This window comes from Chanodichthys erythropterus, chromosome 24, assembly GCF_024489055.1.
Source record: "Chanodichthys erythropterus isolate Z2021 chromosome 24, ASM2448905v1, whole genome shotgun sequence".
In the NCBI taxonomy this organism is placed as follows: domain Eukaryota; kingdom Metazoa; phylum Chordata; class Actinopteri; order Cypriniformes; family Xenocyprididae; genus Chanodichthys; species Chanodichthys erythropterus.
Window position 1 is genome coordinate 4,840,001 of NC_090244.1, and position 17,929 is coordinate 4,857,929.

The 17,929-nt window shown below is 36.2% G+C and overlaps 2 protein-coding genes across 2 annotated transcripts in view; one reads left to right on the forward strand and one right to left on the reverse strand.

Moving 5' to 3' along the window:
- ptdss2 (phosphatidylserine synthase 2) overlaps positions 1-10,658 on the reverse strand; it is an 18,094-nt gene extending 7,436 nt beyond the window's left edge. Inside the window, exons 1-5 of the mRNA XM_067380146.1 lie at positions 9,632-10,658; positions 7,121-7,222; positions 5,440-5,522; positions 2,962-3,029; positions 2,745-2,879 (exon numbers count right to left, since the gene is read on the reverse strand). Coding sequence (XP_067236247.1) covers positions 2,745-2,879; positions 2,962-3,029; positions 5,440-5,522; positions 7,121-7,222; positions 9,632-9,732 — 489 coding nt within the window. The 5' untranslated portion in view covers positions 9,733-10,658. The remainder of the gene's footprint in view (positions 1-2,744; positions 2,880-2,961; positions 3,030-5,439; positions 5,523-7,120; positions 7,223-9,631) is intronic.
- A 2,171-nt stretch (positions 10,659-12,829) lies between these two features.
- Positions 12,830-14,175, forward strand: cdkn1cb (cyclin dependent kinase inhibitor 1Cb). The gene is made up of 2 exons (XM_067380207.1): positions 12,830-13,604; positions 13,714-14,175. The coding sequence occupies exons 1-2, from the start codon at positions 13,151-13,153 to the stop codon at positions 13,773-13,775; spliced, it is 516 nt and encodes a 171-aa protein (XP_067236308.1). The 5' UTR covers positions 12,830-13,150; the 3' UTR covers positions 13,776-14,175.
- The last annotated feature ends 3,754 nt before the right edge of the window (positions 14,176-17,929 follow it).

A 17,929-nucleotide genomic window follows, 5' to 3' on the forward strand; every position in this document is an offset into this window, starting at 1 on the left:
TAAAATTTAAAACTTGCTTCAAAATCTGTCCTCTCCTTCACTACCATTATGAAACTTGGAGGAGAACAGATATTTTTAAATATATCTCCGATTGTGTTCGTCTGATGAAGGTGAGTAAATCATGGGATAATTTTCATTTTTGGGTGAACTAAAACCTAACTTTTCACATACCATTAAAGACACATAATGGCAGGGGTCTCAAACTCAAATTGTTGCTGTGATTGACACCTCATAGGAGGGCCATTTTAATATTCAAGCATAGAAAGCACAATATTTTTGAAAATTTACTTTCCTTTGCATTATGTCTTATTTACTTCAAATTTAATTACTAAAATATTTTTGCCATAGGCATACTTAACAAAAAATGTAAACAGCAGTCTGTCTATCATTGTTGCATCCAGTATTAGTTTTTAACAGTTAGTGCAAATAATTTCCCTTACTTTATTTTAGCTTATTTTAACACTGTACTGAACAAATGCAATCCCTGAATACATTTGTATTCAATTTCTTTCCAGACACCTGGCAGCGCTTCTGTCCAAGATGCCGTTTGAGCATCGTAATGTTTACTGGATGCATCGGACGCGTTTCGGTGATTTAAATCGACGCTCGTGACTTTCGCGAGTGCTTTTACTGAAATTTAGGCAAGCTCTTTTTTTCTGGCGAGCCAATGCCGTGGCGAGATGAAAACATCTCAACTTTTCAGACTGCTGCAAGCGCATGTGACAAGGACCAATCGAAAACTCAGCCGAATAGCTGATCATAGTTGTACAGGGCGGGTTTTTATTTCTCATCTTCATAAATATATCTAGCAGTAGATTTAAAGGTGCCCTAGAACTTTTTTTAAAAAGATGTAATATAAGTCTAAGGTGTCCCCTGAATGTGTCTGTGAAGTTTCAGCTCAAAATACCCCATAGATTTTTTTAACTGCCTATTTTGGGGCATCATTATAAATGAGCCGATTCAGGGCTACTGGCCCTTTAATTCTCCTGCTCCACGCCCACGGAGCTCGTGTTTGCCTTGAACAATGCATAAACAAAGTTTACACAGCTAATATAACCCTCAAATGGATCTTTAGTGTTCGTCATGCATGCGTCGGATGTGAGTATTGTATACTGTTATATTTTTTACATTTGATTCTGAATGAATTTGAGGCTGTGCTCCGTGGCTAACGGCTAATGCTACACTGTTGGAGAGATTTATAAAGAATGAAGTTGTGTTTATGAATTATACAGACTGCAAGTGTTTAAAAATGAAAATAACGACAGTCTTGTCTCCGTGAATACAGTAATAAACGATGGTAACTTTAACCACATTTAACAGTACATTAGCAACATGCTAACGAAACATTTAGAAAGACAATTTACAAATATCACTAAAAATATCATGATATCATGGATCATGTCAGTTATTATTGCTCCATCTGCCATTTTTCACTATTGTTCTTGCTTGCTTACCTAGTCTGATGAGTCAGCTGTGCACAGATCCAGACGTTAATACTGGCTGCCCTTGTGTAATGCCTTGAACATGAGCTGGCATATGCAAATATTGGGGTCATACATATTAATGATCCCGACTGTTACGTAACAGTCAGTGTTATGCTGAGATTCGCCTGTTCTTCGGAGGTCTTTTAAACAAATGAGATTTATATAAGAAGGAGGAAACAATGGAGTTTGAGACTCACTGTATGTCATTTCCATGTACTGAACTCTTGTTATTCAACTATGCCAATATAAATTCAATTTTTCATTCGAGGGCACCTTTAATGCATGGACTTGAAATCAATTATTCTTTTGCTGAAACTTACTCATTGTGAAGAGGGCAGTTCATGGTTGCATAGCAACGACAGACGCCACACGAGGGAAAGCGCTCTGGAAAGAAGGAGAAAACAGTGCGGCCGCTTATGTGACGCGATATGCGAATGTCTAGAACTGCGACTTTTCTTTAAATATCAGACAGCTAGAGAAAATACTACAATGTCCATCTTTCTTGAAACTGTATGTGTTCCATCCACTTTCCTTTTGGTTTTGGAAAAAAAATAAAATAAATAAATTTCATTCGCACAGCCAAACCACAATTAAACTACAAAAGCCCAGAACCAGCTCTCATCAAATCTTCCTGCGCACTTTTTTAGAATCTTGTCATTCTTTTGAAATGGAATATTGTATGAGACAACTAGAGAATAATAACAATTTAGTGGGCGGCGGGCCGTATTATGTTTTATTTTTGAGATCAGTTGTGGGCCGGGTGGAGGGGGAGGGCGGGCCGGGAGTTTGAGACCACTGCTTTATGGCCTTAAATTTGTTAGAACTAAATTTAATACTTTTTAGGACCTGTGGGGACCGTGATTTAAAAGAATTTTAAAAAAAAAATCTAATATTCAGTTGGTTGGTAATACATCACATTACAGAAGTTTAATGCGGTTTAATTCTGTTCCTACACAGCTGTGCTAGTTTTATGTCTCTCATATCACACTGCAGCCTCTACTCATATTATAAGACTTCAGTTCAAATCAATATTTCATGTCTATTTATTTATTTATTTGAAAGTAACCTTATAAGAGCATGAGAATGTACAGTCATTATCATCAGCGTTTATTCTGTGATGTACAAATGATTGTACATTATCTTTAGGATTAGATGTATATTTAATACCAGGCTTATGCCTGACCCTCTGTAACAGATGCGTCTTTATCATCTGTGTCGATACTGTTTTTTTTTTTTTTTTATGTTGGTTGTAATGCATACCCAGATATTGTGGAAGGGGTCGGCAGGGTTTCCAGGGTCATAAATGAGACAGTTTCCGCCATAATCTCTTTCAGGTAAAGGGACGCCCAGCTTCGGGTCAATGTACTTCATAAACTGCCTGCCATCATGTACTGTCTGAAAAGAAAAAGATAAATGTTACATATGATACAATATCAAAATAATATGTAAGCTTGTGCTGTTGAGGCTGATAACAAACCTGGAACAGGATGAAGATGAGGAAGAGTTCATACACAACAGAAACACACAGCCAGAAACGCCAGTAAGCTGCAGAGACAAACGCATAACCGTAAACATCAACTCTTACATAAACACAAAAAAATACCAAAGCAGTAAAATATAAATAGCTCTAATTATAAGTCTTATACAGGAGAATATTGGGGGTTTGTTGTTTCTTTCTTACCTGAAACAATTACAATTCATCTGCATTTGTGTTATTGAGGTTTGTTGATGTTTCAGCAATAAAACAACTTCTCGCACTTCATAGTGATTAAATTTTAAGACCGTTTTCACTATGACAGGAAGCCAAACCTATAATTTGTCTCTACAATTTCTGCTCTATTGACCGGAGGAGTCAATCAATCATTATTCAGGCTCCTGTGATTGATGTGTTGAAAGCCTCAGGACCAGCTCATCCAGCAAAGCGAGTCGGCCCTCATAACACAACAGAGTATGTGTGTTGAAAGGGGAAGCGTGTTACTGTTGCTACAACAGTATTCTCATTGTTTCTTTATGTTGAAACTCTGTTCTCTGGAACAGAGAAACTCGCTGGATCTCTGGAAGTCTCTAGGTCTCTAACCATATCTTATCCAATCATAATTTAAAGGGTTAGTTCAACCAAAAATGAAAATTTGATTTACTCACCCTCAAGCCATCCTCTGTGTATATGACACTCTTGTTTCAGACAAACACAATCAGAGATATCTTTCAAAATATCCTTGCTCTTCCAAGCTTTATATGTAAAGGCCTTCTGAAGTGAAGCGATGGGTTTTTGTAAAACAATATCCATATTTAAAACTTTATTAACTATAATAACTTGCTTCCGACAGATGGAAACCTTTTGCAGTATGCATACGGTCAACCGCCGGAAGTGAGTTATTTGAATTTATAACGTTTTAAATATGGATCATTTTCTTACAAAAATGCATCACTTCGCTTTAAAAGATTTTTGAATTTGATTTTATTATCCCCCTGGAGCCTTATGGATTATTTTTATCATGAATGGATTAATTTTTTAGGCTTAGAAATCTGGCCCCCCCTTCACTACCATTTTAAAGCTTGTAAGAGCAAGGATATTTTTTCATATATCTCCGATTTTGTTCGTCTGAAAGAAGATATACACCTAGGATGGCTTGAGGGGGAGTAAATCATGGGATAATTTTCATTTTTGTATAAACTCCCTTTAAAAATGTTAAACTATACAGCCAAGCTGAAGCTACCCCTTTGATTAGTAAGTTCTTATTGTTTAACAGTTTTAGTAATAATAATAATCATAATAATAATCATAAAAATAAACAATTATGCTTATTAATTCTAATTAATATTTTATAGTCATATTTTGACTACATTTTGGTTGTTCATTTACATGACAACGCCATTTTGGGGACCTGAAAACAGGTTTCAAAGTGTAATATTTTGAAAACGATACCGTTGTGGTCTCCGTGTAAACTATAAAAACACAAATTTTTGAAAACAATGACATCATGCGCATGAATATTACATGTTCAGTTTATAAGCGCGTAGTCTTTATTTACAAAGTGAAATCGCCAACTAGTGGCCTGGCAGCAGAATACAGCATTTATAGTCATTTTTGCGGATCCGTGTGAATGTAACATTTTCAAAAATGCAGAAGAAAAAATGTTTCAGTTTTTACATCGTTGTCGTGTAAACGTACACTTAATTTCTTTATTTTCAAACGTTAATCCATCAAGCTTTTATTTTGGCAGAAATTCTCAGGACGACCTTTAAGTTTCTACAGCAAGCCAAGCCAATCTGAGACACTGAAAACACCAGATCTTGAGCTGCTTGCATGTAAATGTAGATTTTGAACATGTTTATTTTGAATGCACCCTTAATTCACAGTTAATATAACTTTTTTTTTTAAAACTCAATCTATAATCTAATCTAAAACAGGAATGCAGTTAATTATTTAAACTTATATTGTAACACAAAAATAAAATATAAAATGCCATACTTCTGGGAGCACTACTGAGTGATGACTCAAATGACTGTGTGAATCATTGAGATAAAGACAAATGAATCAGTTTTCCAAACACTACTTGCAAAGTCCTTCCAGAAGACTGTCTGATCATTGCATCAGCTCGCTCAATTGCAATGCAATGTGAAAAACAAAGATGTGTTTGTTTAGTCACGCAACACTGCTAGTTGTTGGAAAGCATGTTACTGGAAATGCTAACCTATTCTCAAAGCAGCTGAGCAAATGTCACACTACAGAAACGTGTGGTTAAGTCACTACTTTTAGCTACTCCGCCCCAATGGCACCATGGGATCATCTCACAATTATAGCATCTCATCCTCACTGTAAACCGCACCAACAAACAGAAGCCGAAGTTGATGTGAAAGGTGATGTGAAACCTGGGTTAATGTTAAATCATCTCTGAATAAAGGTTAGCTTCAGTTAGGGTTAGGTAATGTTTAAGTGAGGTTATGGTCTGACCTGGATGAGGGCGCGTGAAGGGACCGTCTTTAGCTTGTGTTACTCCAAAACAAAGGAACACCAGAATACTGGCCACAATTCCTCTGAAAAAGACAAAAAAATACATATTAAAAACCAAACACTGATTAAGGGAACTGTAACTACACAACTACATTTATGAAAACAAATGTGGCCATGATAATAAGGTGTTCTGGGGCATTGCTGGGCAGATGCTATAGAGCGCAACAGTTTTCAGCATCTTTGGTTTCCAGAAGTATTTTTCCAATATATTTTTTATAAAAAGTCTTTGTTAAAGCATTATAAGCCATGGACCAAACCAACCAGCTACACAGTGAATCACAACATTACAAACTTTGATATGAAGCAAAATAAATATTTGACCATCGGACAAGACTGTGTATATAACAACTTTAACAAGGAAAAGACCTAAAATCCAATGAAAAATTAAAGAATGACAACTGAAATTAAAAATTATGAAGAAATCTAAAGCAACTTATTTAAAGATGTTGATATACCCACACATAACTATATAAAGCCCCGTTTCCACCGCAGGAACTTTACCCAGGAACTAGGGACTTTGGGCTGGTACTCGGTGTGTTTCCACCGCAGGAACCAGGAACTAAATAAAGTTCCGGGTAAAATTTCCCCCTCAGAAAAAGTCCCTGATGGCGAGGTGGTACTTTTTCAACTTTCGGGGGTGGGACTACGCGCTGAACATGCTGATTGGTCGTATTCACGCCGCATTTGATTGGTCGACTCCACGCAGCAGTAAATTCAGTCACTGACAGGAAGAAACAGTCGCGCGCAGTACTACGTCACCAGACAAATTAGCCTAATCTTCACGGTACTTTAGACCGCGTGGAAATGCAGAAGGCAACAGGTCTGGGGGGGACAAAAAGATCCTGGGAGAAAAGTTCCTGGTACAATTGTTCCGGGTAATTTCGGTGGAAATGCGGCATAAAACAGCGTATTTTATGTTTATTGCAACAATATGCATATATGCATACAAATATTTAAGTTTAAGAGTGTAGGGAAACTGGCGCTACGTGATTCTAGGTGCTTCTTAGGTGCTTTTGGGCAATTTGCTTCTGATAGGTGGAGATGCTCTGCAGAATTATGGGTAATGTAGTTTTCACCAGGAATTCTGCTGTTGAATATGATTATTTAAAAAATGAACTGAAATAATGTGTGTTGATAGCTTCCACAGAAGTATATTCCATCGATTAACAAACTTGTAGCTCAAAATTGTCCCTATGGAAAAAATGAATGGGATTTTTACTTCCGGAACCTGACTGTTGCACTCTTTATGAAGTGTTTGATTTGTAGTTTGCCATTTAATTGGTCATGGTTGTCCAATATTTAGAGGCTGGTTTTAATCTTGCAAGCACAACTAATAATACCACACATGACATTCATATAGACATACTAGATGCTCTCTCTTCTGATAAAGGTCATGTGGTCTTAAGCACAGCGGGTCAGTCTGTGACCTGGACTTTGTGATCAGCAGCAGATATCACACATAATCCTGTTAGCCAATAAAAAGCAAGACACTTGCCAAGCCCTTCCCAGCTGCAGCCCTGTGACATTTCTGGCCACATCAGACCACTTTAACTTTAGCTTCTGGTGGTGTGTCTCACGCTCTGAACTGCATTCTGGTCCCAGAGCTGAATGTCGGCCATACCTTTTAGTGTTGTACGCAGTGTCTTGTGGTGTCTCCTCCAATAGTGTCACATAAACCAGAGCACATGTCAGGATGAACAGCACTGTCAGGGTATGTGCCCTCCTGCAGATACAAGAGGATACAGAGCTTGTATTCAAAAGTTATTGGCAGAAATCTGGTCTAGTGATTTTTTTTTTTCTTTTCCCACAGCTAAAACCTGCTGATCTGGTATACAGGTTGATCATAAACACAACCCCGCCTCAACATACACGCCCCAACACACACATTCACAAGGGAGAGAGAGGAGAGATCAGTACAGCAGTTCATTACAGCAAATTTAGTTCTTGGGATTGATTTTCAAGAAGCATTTTGACCTTTATAAGGTCAAAACAAGTTTTTAATTCTGAACAATTATGGCTGTTACCAAAAAAATCTTACCAGAAAAATAATTAAATAATTATCATAAAATAATTACAGACTTTTACGGGTTTTAGAAACAGACAACTATTTTATTTTATAGTTGTAGTCTGATTTTGTTGCATTAAAAAAAAAAAAAAAAAAAAAAAAAATCAAAAATAGTTTCTGAATATTGGTTATCAAGACAACTTAGTATAAGTACTATTGGATTTTTATTACTACTATTAATAATATAGTTATTTATTTTACAACAACAATAATAATGTTTTTATAGTTGTAGTCTGATTTTGTTATTGCGTAAAAATAAAACAAGAATTGGTTCTGAATAGGGATGCAGCGAAATTTTAGCTAACGAAAATATTTCGGAAATCGAAAAGAGCTGAAATGGTTTTGGAGGGACGAAATCAGTGACTGAAACAGACGTTTAATTAGCGCTTCTCTGATGGCAACTTTTGACCATGTTCAACGTCATGCACACAATGTGGATAGGCTACAATAGTTAAACATATTAGCTGTGTGGACAATAGCTCTGGATTAACAATATTAATTTATTGATTTTAACTGGTAGCCTATTGAATCATGGTATGATTTCTTAAATCTAAAGTCTGTGCTGTTTTCTGTAATTCACAAACAAAACTTCAGTAAACATTTGTAGCGCGCCTGCCATCCAGTAATCACAAAAATTGGTGCTTTGTTACTTTTAATATGAAGCAAAGTCTCAACTTAAAAATTCTTTTTGAGTTGATCACGAAATTCAAACAATAAATGTTGTTTTGGCGCTCTTTAATACGGTGTGACGGATCACTGTAGCCTCCTATCTCATCTCCTCTTCACTACTAGTTACAGCACCAAATAAACATGAATGAACATCAGAAGGTATGTTCATACATTACAACTTACCAAAATAAGTGTTTCAACCAGGAAAATACGTCAATAAAACAGCTTGTAGGCTATACAATGTCACTTACCATGACATTTACCTCAAGAAACCTATTAAATGTCCATAAACATTCAGTTAGTTAGCTAGAAAAAAATAACTCTAGAGAAGAGCAATTTGCTAAATATATGCATTGTATTACATAATCGTTGCATTTCTACTTAACCTGTTAGTGTTGTCTTCATTATTTAATGAATAAATCTGTCATAAAGACAAATTATTACAGTTAATTGTCGTTTAAATGTTTATGCTTACATTTTACCAACAAACTGAAGTAGAAACAATTGTTATTAAAAGATATATAAAAATATAAAAACTGTCTTATGTGCAGTTTAAATGTTTATACAACTCATGTTTTAGCTATTTGAGTATTATTAAATAAGTTTGATTAATTTTAATGCTGTGCAAAACGATTAAACGCGATTAATCGCCGTGTGCTGTGTTTGAAACATTTTTTTTCTTAAATATGTACATGCATCCGTGTATTTATACGCATAATAATTATACACAGCACACACACATATATTATGTAAACACAAACTTTTATTTTGGATGCGATTAATCGTTTGCCCAGTATTGATTTATTAATTATTTATTTTCGGTTTTGGCCCAAAATTTTCATTTCGGTGCATCCCTATGTTATACAAAAAAACGAAGGCAAAATAATAGTGCAAAAAGAAATTATGCAAAACAATTTAGCATAAGTATTATTGGATTATTATACTGGATTAATAATAATTTTGGAATGCAATGCAATTTGGAATGATTTTGGATATTAAATAATTAAGAAATATATCAAATGACATTCTTGGGCCACATTTTATTCTTAAAAGGTCAGCTTTTGACACACAACTAACCTACAGAAAGTTTCCAGATTTAAACAGATGTGACAGCAGTTAACATACATAAACTATTCATCAATCTGTCATGTTTTCATCTCCACGAGTCTATGTTAGTGACTAATAAGAGGGAAAGAGTCTCTTCCCACGGCATCTGTCCATCTTAAAGCCTTTATGGCTCGAGTGTCGTTCTGCTGAGGTTGCAGAAGAGAGAAAAGCCGAGCAAAGCTGTAACACTACTGAACAGCCTCTGGACATCACACACAGGGAGAAAGACACGGAGCAGAATCAGCAAATACACAATCATCCATTATCATAACATAAGAGGTGTGAACTCACCAGAAGAATGTGTTGGTTCCATCATCGAACACTTCACACTCGGAGCGGCCGGATAACTGGAGATCATCTGCGCCTGACCTCTTCCACTCGCCTTTAGCCATCACGGCAGAGATAGTTTAAACTTAACCTGAACTAAACCTAACCCAACTGTGATTTCAATTACAACTAAACCCAATACACATGAACCAAACTTACTCTAACACATCTATAATTTCCAATCTGAACTTGAAGCAATGGACAAAACCTAGTTGACACCTGAACTATCTGTAAGCCAACAGACCTGTCACTTAAAAGTGGATGAAACCCAACAGGACTGACTCAACCTGACCTGCAACTAAACTAGCCCCTAACCCAACCTACCCATGCTGTGATTTATAACCTGAATAGCCCACCTGATATTAAAACAACTTAATCCTAACCGCTGAGATTTACTCCTCAACCTATATAAATCACTACAACTTAATTACTAACCCAAACAAAGTACCACCTAATCCAGCACATCTGTGCGGACCTTTAAACCTGCAATAAGACATAAAACAACTAAAATCACAGTAAGTCACAGGAGCTCGAGCGCGCGTCCCGCCGCTGGCCGGTAACGGAGCGCGAGCGCACTAACCGGATCAACAGTCGCTCGGAGACGCGAGGCTTTAAGAACCGGTGGGAAAATAACGTCTTCAAGCGTTATACATGAAACTAACGCGGACGCATCATCCTCCGAGCGCCAATAAAACGATATTATAGGACTGCAGCAGACGCACGCGCACCTCTCGTGCACTTCAGAAAAATATAACCATCCTAAGGTCGCGCGGCATGGCGTCATTTCCGCTCATACCACAGGCGGCGTCACAAATTTGTGTTTGTGGTCATCAAACCATGTGCACAAATATGTAGGGAACCATTATGTGATTATTTTTTTGTTGTTTATGTATAATGTATTTAATGACGCTGCAATAGTTAGGCTTATATATTATATATATGTGAAGTATAAGTATAGGTTGATGTTTAAATATACACACTAACAAACCGTGTTTCTTTCCAGGTTTACACAATGATTGACAGATTACGTGTGTGGTGGAAAGGTTTACAGTTTACAGGACAGTCTGTCACATGATCATAGGAAATATTATGATGTATGTCCCATCCGAGACACCACCATCCACAGAATAAGTACATTAAACTAGGAAGTTTAAAACGGCTAGACAACACTGGAATAATTGCCATATTATGTAAGCAGTCTGTTTGTGTAAAACACATTATGCCCTGCTTTAGCAGGTGAACTCTAAAAGCCGTCACAGAAAGCGGAGTCAGCACAAATACAGCACGTAGGCAGTCTAAACATGTCAGTGGATCTCATTTCCCTTATTTAGGATTGTATGGGCTGAAATATATTATTACTAAGTGCTTGCTCCAACTGGCTGTAGCTCATAAAGCTGGTCAAACTTGCTTGTTGTAGTGAAAGACTGCACCAAAAATTCAAGATGCTTGTGTTTTTTAAACGACGATTCAGATTTATTTGTCTATTAAGATATACAGGTTACATAATGTAAAAATGTTAGAAGTTAACAAGGTAATTTACTTCTTATCTCTGATCTTATTGAGATTTACCTTGAAGTTTATTTAACGTAATACTATTTTGTGATCAAAAGGGGGCGCTGTTGTATTATACACAAAGCCCAACTGGTGAACCCAAACGATTAATTTCTGGGTCGATTTTTAACATCCATTTCTGTTTGGTATGTGAAGGTCACGTTAACACTGAGTTGGAAATGTTTATACGTTTAAAATATTATTATACTAGGTTTATAATTATATAATAATATTGATTTATTTTTGCTCCTTTTGAGTCATTTAATGTATAGATTTTTTTCCTTTTCCCATGCACACATTTTTTTAAATTAAAATTAAAAAGAAAAAACGTAAAAATATTAATTATTATGTCTTAAAAATCGTGAAATCAAGGAATTTCATTCACAATTTCAAATTAATGATATAAATGATTATAAAAATTATATTAAAAGGTTAGTTCCCCCCAAAATGAAATTTCTGTCATTAACTACTCACCCTCATGTCGTTTCAAACCCGTAAGACCTTCGTTCATCTTCAGAACACAAATTAAGATATTTTTGATAAAATCCGATGGCTCAGCGAGGCCTCCATTGAGAGCAAGACAATTTACACTTTCAACGCCCAGAAAGCTACTAACGTATTTAAATCCGTTCATGTGACTACAGTGGTTCAACCTTAATGTTATGAAGCAACAAGAATACTTTTAGTTTGCCAAAAAAAACTAAATAATTACTTTATTTAACAGTATGTAGTGATGGGCGATTTCAAAACACTGCTTCATGAAGCTTCGAAGCTTTACAAATCTTTTGTTTCGAATCAGTGGTTCGGATCACGTATCAAACTGCCAAAGTCACGTGAACCGTTGAAATTTCAAACCATTTCGAAGCAACTTATGATGTAACGTAAGACTCGTTTACTGAAATCACGTGACTTTGGCAGTTTGATACCACTGATTCAAAACAAAAGATTCGTAAAGCTTCGAAGCTTCATGAAGCAGTGTTTTGAAATTGTCCATTAATAGATATTGTTGAATAAAGTCATTATTTTGTTTGTTTTTTTGGCACAAAAACTATTCTTGTCGCTCCACAACCTCACTGAGCCATCAGATTTCATCAAAAATATCTTAATTTGTGTTGCAAAGATAAACAAAGGTCTTACGGGTGTGGAACAACATGAGGGTGAGTAATAAATGACAGAATTTTCATTTTTGGCTGAACTAACCCTTTAAGTTAGTGTAGCTACTTGTTTGCCATGGATATCAGTTCAGTTTTTCCCTTAGGAAATTTGGCTTGCACAGGTGCCACACATCACATTTACACACATATTTACTACTCCATAACATTTTAGGACAAGGACATTATAAGAATAAGATTTAAATTTTATATATATATATATATTAAAAATTGAGGAAAATATCACTTGAACAGAATATTCAATCAAATTCCAATCAAACGGTCAAATTATTTTTTGTCAAATAATGAAGAAAAAAAAAAAAAAAAGGGTAGGCTGCATTGACCACATATTCTTTAAAAATAAGCTATTTCCGTTTAACACACGCTTATCTTGATAGCTATATGTATTGTCGGAATGCATACATGCATTATAATTACTTTTTATTTTTTTATTTAATTAACAGTCTCATTAATTCTCGTAAAACACTCATTTTATTCCAGGTGGTGAAATGCGAGCGGGCGAGGGAAATTCAGAGGAAACGCGGAAGGCAGCGGGATACAAAGGGGCGGGTCTAACAACAAAGCCAAAGGGGGCAGCGGATTTCGACCAATGGGAGCGGAGCATGTGGATGTACACCGCCGAGGCGCAGGACTTTAAATCTGACGAGATTAAATCACGGCCAGATCAAGAGGGTCATGATTTATAACGACGTGTGGTGTAATTCACACTGACTTTTCTTCTTCTTAGGGATTTTCCACACCCATTTGGCTGTTATCAACGATGTCTACCTGTCTACCGTCCGCCATCGCCTCAAGGAAAGCGGTCCCGGAGATTCTCCCTCTCAAGCTCACGGGAACATGCAGAAATCTGTTCGGACCTGTGGATCACGACGAGCTGAAGCGAGAGCTGACATCCAAGCTTCGCGAAATATCTCAGCGAGATCAGCTGAGGTGGAACTTCGATTTCAGTGAAGGACAGCCGCTGAACGGGGATTTAAAGTGGGAGGAAAGTCCAGCTGAGGACTGTCCGGAGTTTTACAGAGAGAAGACTGCCGTGTCAAAGAGACCATTTGTGGACTTACCCACGACAGAAAGAATCGTCCCAAAATGTGGGAGCCGTACAATGAAAGATTTGAACCAAGAGAACAAGACAGCCATGTGTAACCGACGAAAATTATCTCGCAAAACAGTCGCGCGCACCCAGACGAAGAGACTCACGGACATGCGCATTACAGGTAAACAATACGCTCCCGTTACTACAATGTCAATACATTTTAAAAATATCACATTTTTAAAAAAAGAAAGTGTTCACGTTTTTAATCTTATGAATGTGTTTTCTTGTAGACTTTTATGGGAAACGAAAGAAAACGGACAGCGTCCATAAGGAAAGCAGAAACATCCTCTGAAGGGGAAAAAAAGGCAGCGCACCCGCCGTGAGTCACGGTGGCGGGAAAAGACCGGAAGTAATGACGATTCAGAGTTTGACTCACGTTATTACGTGATAATGTGATGCTGTAATCTTATTTATGTACTGATGTATACTCTGTACAGTGTACAACTGATAAGTAACTTTAAATTAAAGTCAAGACAAGTAAGCGTATTTAATGTTGACTAATATATACCAGTATGTATATATTTTGTAATGGCTTAAGTTATTTATTTATTTTTTATTCACTTTTACATTTTTGTGGTTGAAAATGTAGCTTTTCATCTTGATCCTGAGCCATATTTGTCACTATTGTGAAGATGTTGTTTTAATAAATGTGTATATATAAATGTATAAGTTGCGTCCCATCCAGTTTATTGTGTTCTTTCCAGTATGTTAAAGTTGTAATGGATCAAATAACAGGCTACTGTTATCTAAACCTTTACAGAAGCAAATATACTTAATACAGTTTTGAATCAGGTCTAAATGATCGCAACAAAGAAAACATCTAGTAACTTTACAGTAGGAACACATATCAAGGCAGTATTATTTGGGTCATTTTTATTATGTACCATTTGTAATTAAAAAAAGGATGATATAAGCTCAGGAACAGAAAGTTAACACAATGGTAAGAACATTAAATGGAAACAGATCTAAAGTAATCATATTTAAGTAATAAAGACATTATATGTGGCTTTTGTTAATTTTTTAATACTAAAATGATGGAAAGTGAAATTGAGGTCACAGGTTACCAATTTTATTTTTAACAAGTTAAACGTTTTAATTATAAACATAATCAAACATTTATAAAAAATACATAACTAAACATTTCTATTATAAAATTAATGAAATTATTTTAAAAAACAATCAAAATTGGAATATTGATTGGATTCATTAATAATACATTGCCTATTTTGCATGTTACAATTCGTCAAAAAAAAAGGCAACGTCCTTTCAAACTAAACAGGTAGCACATGCCTCACAATTTAAAGGGTTAGTTCACCCAAAAATTGCTCACCCTCATGCTGTTCCACACCTGTAAGACCTTCGTTAATCTTCAGAACACAAATTAAGATATTTTTGTTGAAATCCGATTGTTCAGTGAGGCTTGCATAGCCAGCAATGACATTTCCTCTCTCAAGCTCTATAAAGGTACTAAAAACATATTTAATGACAAGACAAGAATTTTTTTTTTGGCACACCAAAAAAATTCTTGTAGCTTTAAAATATTAATAATGAACCACTGTACTCACACGAACTGATTTAAATATGTTTTAGTACATTAATGGATCTTGAGAGAGGAAATGTCATTGCTGGCTATGCAGGCCTCACTGAGCCATCGGATTTCAACAAAAATATCTTAATTTGTGTTCTGAAGATTAACGAAGGGGTGTGGAACAGCATGAGGGTGAGCAATAAATGACAGAATTTTCATTTATGGGTGAACTAACCCTTTAAGGTATCATTAATGTCCGCATCCCGTCAACATTTAGCCTAATACTATAGGAGGATTAAGGGTTTGTTCAATTTGCCTTTGCAAGCACAACTGACAGAAAGAAAGAAAGCGCAGTGGGGGAGGGGAGGCGAGGGGACGGGGGTTGGATGTTTTCAAGACCACATAGGCAGAACAAAAGCGGGTCGAAAACGAGCGGGAGAGATGAAGGAGAGCGGTGGAGATGAAAAGAAAAGATGAGAGTGTGCCATCTCTCTTTGACCTGCAAATTAGGCCGAATTAAAGCTCTGTGACCCGCGCGCTCCTCCCACAACTCAGCTAATTCCTCTCAGCGCGCGCGGCTCCCCGCGAAAACACCTGCTGGAACGCGCGCATAGGAATGGCGCGTGTCTGCATACAAAAACAAGACACTCGCCGGTGATCTGCTCTATATTCATGTGTGTTTAACATCTGTATGACTAGAGCTCATATTCACTGGGAGACAGCAAACAGCTGCGTTCAAACTGCTCCCCTTCACAGTCTATTATTACTTGTTGCCTATACAAATCTCGATTGTTTTCAAAGTTTCTGATTGTATTTGCTTGACTTCAAATTTCAAAGCTTTCTTCAAATTGACAAAGTACTTAAACTACAAAAGACTTACCTGTATAAACAAGATAAAAGAATCAACGTATATGACTTGAATGGAACAGGAAGGACCATCTGAGTCCAATTACTTTTAACTGATGTGGTTTTCTATAGGCACATAATGAATCAGGATTGGGGGTCCCAAATGTACCAGACTGAGATGAAAAAAGTCCACATCAATCATGCACTGTTATGAATATGGGGGTGGGGGAAATGCACATCAATCAAACGTCATTGTATTTACAATTTAGTTGTAAATTTAGCTTAAACTAAACTAATATTTACTACTTTGAGAAAAAAAAGTTGGTGTATAGCTACTGATAAACCTACATTTGCCATAAATTGAAGAAATATATACTACTGTGTTTTTTATAACTTGTTGAATGTTTTTTTTTTTTCATAAAAGAATGCAGTCAATACTACAATATTTGTAAAAATTGGGAAAATTTAATTAAATTATTTATTTGTTTTCTTGGGCAATGCATTCTGGGTAATATTATTTGTTGTTTTCGAGAAAGTGTCATATAGGCTACTTTTTAAAAAAATGACAAATATTACCCAGAATGCATTGCTTTTACAGTATATAGGCATCTTTTCTTAAAACAACAAATATTACCCAGAATGCATTTTACTTTGTCATTTTTTTTGTTTGTTTTTTTCAGTTATTTTTTAGAGTGGGTGTCACAATTTTAGGAATTGTTACATTTCATGAAACAAAAATATGCAGTAACAGGGTTGCATACAAAATCAACATTTAAAGTGGGACACGGACACTTTAACTTTTCATCTTATATGTTACATAATAGTTTAACATGGATTGTGCATTAAAATATTAAAAACTAAAAACTCAGAACACTAAAATGTATGATATTCATGAAAAGTCCTTGTGTATATATCTGGATCATTGTGAAATTACAAGGGCAGATGTCGTCCCTTATGAGTGCTGAGGTCTCCAGTCTTTCTCACCCACTTCACAGCTGCGTCTCCATGGACACCAGCTGGCCAACCACATCCAGCAGGAGGAGGGGTCAGCCGAGGGTGTAGATCACCAGCTGACACACTCACTCAAGCATGTCAAATTGAGCGGATCTGTGAATGTTGACACACATGATCAAGCAGCATTTATGAATTAGTAACTGACCAGCTGAGTGAATGACCCTTCTTGGGAAAACTCTTGTCCGTGTAATTAACGATTTGCTCTTGGGTGAGCTGTGGAGTAAAATAAAGGTGAACATTCAAACAACAAGTAGTTACTGTTTAAATGTGAAAAATGTGTCTAAAAGAACTAATAATTATAGATTATCTGTTATATAATCTTTTATCATCAAAAACAGTGATAAGATGTTTCACTCCTATTGTTTATGAATGGAAGGAAGTAGTCCCTTTTAGCAATTTGTTAGCAACCACCGTTTTTAAGACAAAATAAAGGTTTAAAAAATCACAAGCGGCTTATAACTGGTGTGTTTTATGTCATAGATCAAAACGTGAAAATATTTAGAGGCTTTGTTAACCACAGACCTTATTTCAGGCAATTTAGCAAAAACCCATAAAAAAAAACCCAGAAGTTGCGTCCCAAATGACACACTATATACTTATGCACTATGTACTTATGCACTATGTACTCATTCATGTAGTGCGTGAATTGTATAAGGTTATTTTGTCATTTAACATCAGATTCTGATACCCCTCCCCCTCCACTACGTAATTAAAGCTGTGACAGTTGAGTGCATGAAGTGTCCAACAACATGAGATAGGTCGTGGAATACGACAAGGATGTCCCCTTAGCCCTTTTCTTTTTCTCCTTGTTACACAAATCATGGCCAGACATATTAAAAATGCCCAGTTCCAAGGTATATTGACATTAGGTACAGAATTTAAAATTTCACAGTTAGCGGATGACACGGCATTATTTCTCCGTAATAAGCACGAGGTTATAAAAGCAATTGACTCTATCACAAAATTCTCTGAAGTCTCGGGTTTAAGAATGAATCTAGATAAATCTGCCTTGTTGTCACTAAAGGAATGTGACTTATCAGTCATAAGTGGTATTCCTG

What these genes read in the sequence shown, in the direction of transcription:
- cdkn1cb (XM_067380207.1), top strand. Translation starts at nt 13,151, where the DNA reads ATGTCTACCTGTCTACCGTCCGCCATCGCCTCAAGGAAAGCGGTCCCG. An exon ending in CACGGACATGCGCATTACAG is followed by an intron (nt 13,605 to 13,713) that starts GTAAACAATACG and finishes GTTTTCTTGTAG; the next exon opens with ACTTTTATGGGAAACGAAAG.